Source organism: Triticum dicoccoides, chromosome 2B, assembly GCF_002162155.2.
Source record: "Triticum dicoccoides isolate Atlit2015 ecotype Zavitan chromosome 2B, WEW_v2.0, whole genome shotgun sequence".
Classification (NCBI taxonomy): Eukaryota; Viridiplantae; Streptophyta; class Magnoliopsida; order Poales; family Poaceae; genus Triticum; species Triticum dicoccoides.
In genome coordinates this window covers 224,441,488-224,448,875 of record NC_041383.1, presented here as the reverse complement: position 1 = coordinate 224,448,875, position 7,388 = coordinate 224,441,488, and the positions used below count along the sequence as shown (strand labels likewise).

The following is a 7,388-nucleotide window of genomic DNA, read 5'->3' as shown; positions in this document are numbered from 1 at the left end:
TCTTCGGTCAATAACCAACAGCGGGATCTGGATACCCATGTTGGCTCCCACATGCTCCACGATAATCTCATCGGATGAACCACGATGTCGAGGATTCAATCAATCCCGTATACAATTCCCTTTGTCAATCGGTACGTTACTTGCCCGAGATTCGATCGTCGGTATCCCAATACCTCGTTCAATGTCGTTACCGGCAAGTCACTTTACTCGTTCCGTAATGCATGATCCCGTGACCAACCACTTGGTCACATTGAGCTCATTATGATGATGCATTACCGAGTGGGCCCAGAGATACCTCTCTGTCACATGAAGTGACAAATCCCAGTCTCGATTCATGCCAACCCAACAGACACTTTCGGAGATACCTGTAGAGCACCTTTATAGCCACCCAGTTACGTTGTGACGTTTGGTACACCCAAAGCACTCCTACGATATCCGGGAGTTACACAGTCTCATGGTATAAGGAAATGATACTTGACATTAGAAAAGCTCTAGCAAACGAACTACACGATCTTGTGCTATGCTTAGGATTGGGTCTTGTCCATCACATCATTCTCCTAATGATGTGATCCTGTTATCAATGACATCTAATGTCCATAGTCAGGAAACCATGACCATCTGTTGATCAACGAGCTAGTCAACTAGAGGCTCACTAGGGACATGGTGTGGTCTATATATTCACACATGTATTACGGTTTCCGATCAATACAATTATAGCATGAATAATAAAAAATTATCATGAACAAGGAAATATAATAAACCATTTTATTATTGCCTCTAGGGCATATTTCCAACAGAAGCACCACCATTCGCCCGAGCGCTGCACTAGCGAGGACTAAGAAAACCTAACGTAAACTACTAACCTAAGCGAAGGCACTGGATTCTCCTTCCACCACTGACGCTGGAGCGACACGTAGAGGGGAGACGAATCCACGAGCTGACCGATGAAGTCTAGAGAAAAAAAGTTTGCCCTAACCATCTAGGGTTAAAGGAGGAGACGAGAGGAAGTCTCGCGGAACACTTCAACAAATAGATGAAATTTCGAACACGGGTTAAATCGCCAGCTAGCCGTAACAACTAGATAGTACTACATGTAAACCGTGAAGTTGGATTCATGGAAACCACTTAGGCCAGCAACATTAGGTAAAAGGTCATCACCGGAACATAAAATCAGAAAACTAAGGACTACGGGGCTAGTGGCTTTAACTATATGTTTTTCACTTGGAACATCGTCCTTTCTCTTTTGGGAAATTCACTTGCTCCACAAGTCAAGTTTTATTCACATTTTTTATTTCATGTTTTTTCTTAAAACTTCACCTCACTTTATTACTCAACAATGTTCGTAGGCACCATTACAAGATCATGTGGCACTCCCAACCAAATGTGGCGGCCAACATATACTGTCATTGCATGCTTAGCCAGATAATGAGCCTAAAAATTACTACTTCTACCCTCATGAATAAAATTACAAGCTTCAAAGTCAGTTCTGCTCAGCAAAATCTCTTTGATAATTGCACCATGTAGACCTCCTCCTGCTATATATTTCACCACCCCTTGACAATCACATGAAACATATAAAGATGATGAAGCTTCAAATCAAACGTTGAGTGTTAGTGCCTCTCTGCAAGCAAGGGCCTATAACGTGGTGTGATCAACAATGTGATTAAAAGCCATATCCGAAGAGCCTAGGAAACCTCCCAAGTGGTCCCGGCACACGACTCCCACCGCCGCTTGCGTCCATTCCGAGCAACAACTCCATCCACATTTAATTTCACAAAATTTGTAGGAGGTGTCACCCATGGCGTCCTATGTTGCACCCTAAGGGACTTTTGGTCTGTGATGATTCAAGACCCATTAGAAATATCGTAATGAATAAATGTACCGCAAGAGGAGATTGAAAATCATCTTCATGGTTAGCTTTGCGCCTAGCCGTCCAGATTGCCCATAAAGTCACCGCCATACCAATGAAATGATCATGCAATAGTGAGACCTATAGCGAGAACATACAGTTTCTTGCACTGGCCTCCGTAGTATGCATCATACTAGGGGTTGGGGCGGCACATTGTGCCGCCTCTTGAGAGGAAGCTGGGCGTTGCAAGGTTGGCAAACGTCCATTCCACTTGCTTTCTTACTATCTTGTAATACATGGACATGGCAAGTAAGAAGTTGCACTACAAATTTCAAAAGAGCTAAATAACTGACATTGAACACAAAGAGATTAGGGCGTGTGAAACAGAAAACACTGGAAGGCATGAGATAGAACCAAAAAGGAGAGAGTTCATACTACTCATTAAGTAATGAATCAACATATACTGCAAGTTATGCAATGGTAAGAATTCAACATTCAATTGTGACATGAAGTGCTACACCAAAACAATAAGAACACAAGGACGGAAAGTTTAAAGAATATTCAAGCCAAATGCTCAAATTGTAAAATCACCATGAAATATGTGAGGAAAATGTCTACCAGTTCTTGGCATGGTGCATTCTGAGACATATCCTACAAAGCTACCATACCATTCAGTAAGCCATAAATTGTGTAGGCATGCATCAGCATGGCGCTCATTGCCCCAATAACAATGCTCTTCAAGCTCTCCAAAGTACTGAATTCCGCCAGGTGTTCCAACATTGCATTTGGAGATCATGTTTCAGTCGTATGAGAAGCGAGGCAGTGGTGTTTGTTACATGACAACTATCGTATGTGTTTGCTGCGGATGATGTTTGTCCTCGTCGTGCTGTGGAGCGTGTATTGACAGAATTGTTAGCCAGAGAAGTAACCATAGCAGGTTTTGCAATATAAATGACACATGCTAATTTCAGTAGAATCGAACGTAGTATGGTGACAATTATATTATGCGGTATGTTAGAAAAATATCCAGGAAGCAGCAATGATATAAGAAGTGAAATTTACACGCACTAGCGCAGTGCGTGAATTTAACTGTACCATATGGAAATGAAATGCCGTCAGTTCATATCATATTGATGCAATAACGATGTATGTAAAATAACCAGCACCACATCCTTCCTGTGAGTGTATAAACAAATTCGTAAAATTAAGGTAGGTCCTTTTGATTCAGTTTTGTAAAAGTTTGGAATGAAACATGTGGATGCATGGCATGATCATGCTTGAACAATTGCATTACAGATTTTGTCGTCAGAATAAAATGTTGACTGAAATTAGGTGGAAAAGAAAATCTAAATAGAAAAGGCCACGCTTGGTGAATTGTGAAATGTAAATAATGAGAGTTGGAAGTAAAGGAACGACAGTAGAAATAGAAATTAGGTTGTAGATATGAAGATTATCATATAGTCCAGTAAATGAAAAACAAATCTTGTTCAGTTAGAAAAAAATCACACACTCAATGACAAGTATTGAAAGTATTCAGTGAATAAGTATCTGTCTGGTAGTGCCTAATGAAATATTCACATGATATTTTATAATTGGTTGATGGATCAGATTAGTTTCTGCTGGCAGCACTGGAAATTATGAAGAGCCTAATTACTAAAAAACAGCATAGTTTGAAGAAATGCAGTCCCGTGGTAAGAGAAAATAGTCAGCATTGCAGTGTATGAATTTATCTGTAACACAAAGAGGAACATATGGTGCAGTGGTTGAAAATGAAATTCTCCGAGTTCCAACTTTCATGTCATTGTCAAAACAGATTCTTAAACAAAGGTAATTTGTTTTGATTCAGTTTTGTAAAAGCATTGAGTGGAGCATAGTTACGTAGAAGATAGTCATGCTAGAACAGTCTCAGCATAAATTGTGTGGTGAGAATAAAGTGGTAAGTGAAGCCAGACGGAAAAGCAAATGTAAACAGAATAAGAATGCAGCAACTGAGATGTTGAATATAAACAATGGAACTTCGGTCATGTGACTGTTCGAATATGTTAACTTGATCCCTTTGTCTTTGTTAGTCCCGTTCTTTCAAAATTCTATAGTGAACAGGAAGCTAGCTTCACGAATTTAGTAGCAAACTTGCACAAAAAAGACCAAATGGTTAGCAAACCTGTTGGTCATCCTGGACCTAGTTTAGTAAGAGAGAACATTTAGCAAAAAAAAGGAAGCTTGCAATGAGCATGCAATTTGTGGCACTGAATAATTCAGAAAAGCATGATGCATGTGTTCAGATGGTTATTGAAAAAGGATGTCACATTGTTCCAACGCAGCATGTAGTGATACGTAAACATAGTAGATGTTATCTGCATTCATTGGTTCAGATCACATGGCTCAACAAGATGGTGCTGCAAAAGCATGTTATTTTCGAGAAATTAGCACCAAAGCCGCAGTGCAAAAAAAACATCAAATTGTTAGCAAACCTACCATCTACCTTGAAGCTAGTTTGCAGGTACTCTAACAACATAACCAAAAGCGCCCAGTAATGACAAAAAAAATGACATCTTAGCATTCAAACATCACACCATCGATAGGTAGAAATACAAACAGTATATCTGTAATAGTAGATGTTTCCAATGACAAACTGAATCATTTTCCTCCTCTTCTTCAATTTTCCTGTAGTTTCACTTAATTTTCATTGTCTAATTAATCGAGGGAAGGAGACAATTATGAACAACTCAACACTAAATATGCCAACGACCTTCCACAAAGTAGATAGAAGGTAATACAACTCTTCTATAGATAAAGACAATATGGATGCCGATAGACTATTAACTATAACTTCACCATACACGAAGTGTTGGTAGCACAACCATAGTTATGTATGCTTTCTCTAAGAAATAAACCTTGCGAAGTTCCAGAAACACCACGTACATTTGATCCAAAATACATGGCACAATGTTTTCACCTGATACATGATGGAATAATCCCATTAAGAAAGCAGTTCAAGACGTTCTACCCAATTAGACCTTATTCTGGATGCTAATTACCATAGACTCTGATTCCTTCTTGAGTGTCAGAAATAAATTACAACAAGTAACACCAGCAACCAGCTTTTCAAGATCATGCATATTTTTTTAAGAAAAAAACATAGCAAGAATGTTGTATTCATCACCTTGATGGAGCAAATTTTGGTTGACTGCTGCAACATCCGGTTGATTAATTTCTCCATGTATGTCATTACTCCGCAAGTGCATCTAAATCTGTATGATAGCAAAACAGTAATATCAGGAGGAGAACATAGTACTTCCATGTAAAGAACCATATAGAAAGGTATAAAATAGGAGTTTGAAGAAAATATATGCTGAAAACATCGCAAAATATGACCAGAAACTGGACATTAGACATTAGTACAGATTAGGCATGTGCGTGTGTGTATCTGTCAATAACATCTTACAGTAAATGAAAACCTGGCAGGCAAACATGAGCTTAGCAAGCGAAGATTAGGCAAACCAAAATCAAGGAATTTTTAATCTGGAAACTATCAAGTTCGTACATTTGTTTTAATAGGAACATCCACATTGATGTGGCCATGGACCAAAAAGAAAGGCATAAATCATGAGCTATATTTAGGAACGATGCTAAGGCATAGACTAATCAAGATCACATCGGAACAGAATTTCTTCGAGCAGCCCACGCTGCTCCTGCCGAGGGAGATGAGGCGTTTTGGGAGTTAAATCACGAGACCCCTTAAATGAAAAATAGCAGTGGAACAAAGAGCAGCCATGCCAATAAACTAATAATAAATTCTGTGATACATCCGAGAAACACGGGACTGCAGCACAGATTAGAATCTAATTTAAACAAGAGTAGATCTACAACATATTTTCAATCATAAGGTGCCATCCCAACTTAATTCAAGACATCCAGTCCTAAGGATCTAATTTGAGAATCGGACATAGAACAAATCTGAGGAACAGGGGACTACGGCATGCCAACAAAAGAGAATAAACATGCAGATATGAACCAATAATAAATCTGTAATTAATCTCAGAGACAAGGCACTGCATGACGAATTCTACAACAGCCACATCTGATTATTCAGAACAAATCATATCACATCGTGCGCGTAAGAACAGAACAGGGACCGCACGCAACCACGGAGATCTCATCTAATAGACGATGCACGGTGCACAGCGAGTCGAGAGGGAGGGAGGGATGGACGGGGGCGCACGCACCGAAGACGGTGTTTGTGGGGTTCATGGCGACCTGGTTCTTGGCGGCGTCGCCGATGAGGCGCTCGGTGTCGGTGAAGTTGACGTAGGAGGGCGTGGTGCGGTTGCCCTGGTCGTTGGCGATGATCTCAACTCGGTCATGCTGCCAGACGCCGACGCAGGAGTAGGTCATCCCGAGGTCGATGCCGATCGCCGGCCCCTCGCCCTTGGCCATCTCCGCCTCCTCTCCTCTCATGGGAATCGCTCGCTCGCTTTTGGAGTTCGCCGGAAGATGGAAATGGCGGCGCTCTCTGTGTTTTGCATGGTGCGATTTGCTTTGCCTCTCTTTGATTTCGATTTCGAACGGGAGTGGGGAGGGAGGGGGTAGGAGGAAAATCAGGGGGCTACAGGGGTGTGGGTACCTGGGGAGGCCAAATGCGGCGAGGCTGGTTGCCGGCGGCAAGATCCTCTCCCCCGACAGCATCGTGTCGACTGGGTATGCCGCCACCCAGTCTGCCCGCCCTCTTTCGCAAGGTCACCCTGCATCTCCTCTTGCCCACCTTCTCCAGTAGCCCGCCCTAGATCCCCCACATCACACGACCAGTTGATCTGGGCAGAGCCTCCATCGTCAACGGGATCGTTGCCGCACAACATGTCGAGGAGAGGGATGGGGGCGAGCAAGGGAGGAGCGGCGGCGTAGAAGGCGAGGAGTGAACGATAGGAGGGCAGAAGATTGCGTGCGGGCTGATGCGTGCAGCGGTGGGCTAGATATTTCCTTCACTCTAAAGCATGTGGGCCAATGGGCAGAAGGAATCCACGCATGGATCGTCGGGTTGCCCGCCCAGCACCCTCGCTGACACAAGGGCCAGCAAAACGGGAGAACCCACCTGCAGAGACCACCAACACCACGAACGGACGTACAACCAATGGACAACGAGCACCATGCAACGATGAACAACCAATCGGCAAGGAGCGGACGAACAGTGCACAGTGCGGACGTGGCACACACGAGGGGGCGCCCTTATGCACAGCTGAATGGTTTTAATGCTCAAGAACTTCTCGTCGAAACCCAAACACATGTGCACATCGAGCACTTAATGAGGGAGTGTCTCCACGAATCCTCGCTGCCACACACAGAACACACGGTGTGTTAGACATATTGCGGCGCTTTAGCACATCATATGCTGGCAAGGAGTGTTGTGTTAGACGTCATAATTTTGTTTTAATCTTTTAACCGAACAGATGTATTTTTTTAGACACGGAACAGATTTATTCCAGAGTGACAGAGGAACCTGAGTAATCCGGTCTGTTAGCATTGTTTTTGTTTTTTGAGGAGA

At 42.5% G+C, this 7,388-nt stretch overlaps 1 protein-coding gene across 5 annotated transcripts; it reads right to left on the bottom strand.

The window, feature by feature from the left end:
* Positions 1-2,284: 2,284 nt before the first annotated feature.
* Positions 2,285-6,783, bottom strand: LOC119363204 (heat shock 70 kDa protein-like). Of its 5 annotated transcripts, XM_037628520.1 has the most exons (4): positions 6,474-6,783; positions 6,076-6,362; positions 5,013-5,100; positions 2,285-2,735 (listed from the first exon to the last, which is right to left on the bottom strand). In XM_037628520.1, exons 1-3 carry the CDS (start codon positions 6,533-6,535, stop codon positions 5,078-5,080), a joined length of 372 nt encoding a protein of 123 aa, XP_037484417.1. In that variant the 5' UTR covers positions 6,536-6,783; the 3' UTR covers positions 2,285-2,735; positions 5,013-5,077. The 5 variants fall into 5 exon arrangements, 3 of the variants coding, with proteins under 3 accessions (XP_037484417.1, XP_037484415.1, XP_037484414.1); XR_005173858.1 differs by lacking the exon at positions 6,076-6,362 and having other exon boundaries at positions 2,285-4,805; XR_005173857.1 differs by lacking the exon at positions 6,076-6,362.
* Between the last annotated feature and the right edge of the window lie 605 nt (positions 6,784-7,388).

Coding starts and splice junctions, on each gene's coding strand:
- LOC119363204 (XM_037628518.1), bottom strand. CDS start 6,535: ATGCTGTCGGGGGAGAGGATCTTGCCGCCGGCAACCAGCCTCGCCGCA. Junction 5,101..6,075: donor CCCCACAAACACCGTCTTCG/GTGCGTGCGCCC, acceptor GCTATCATACAG/ATTTAGATGCACTTGCGGAG.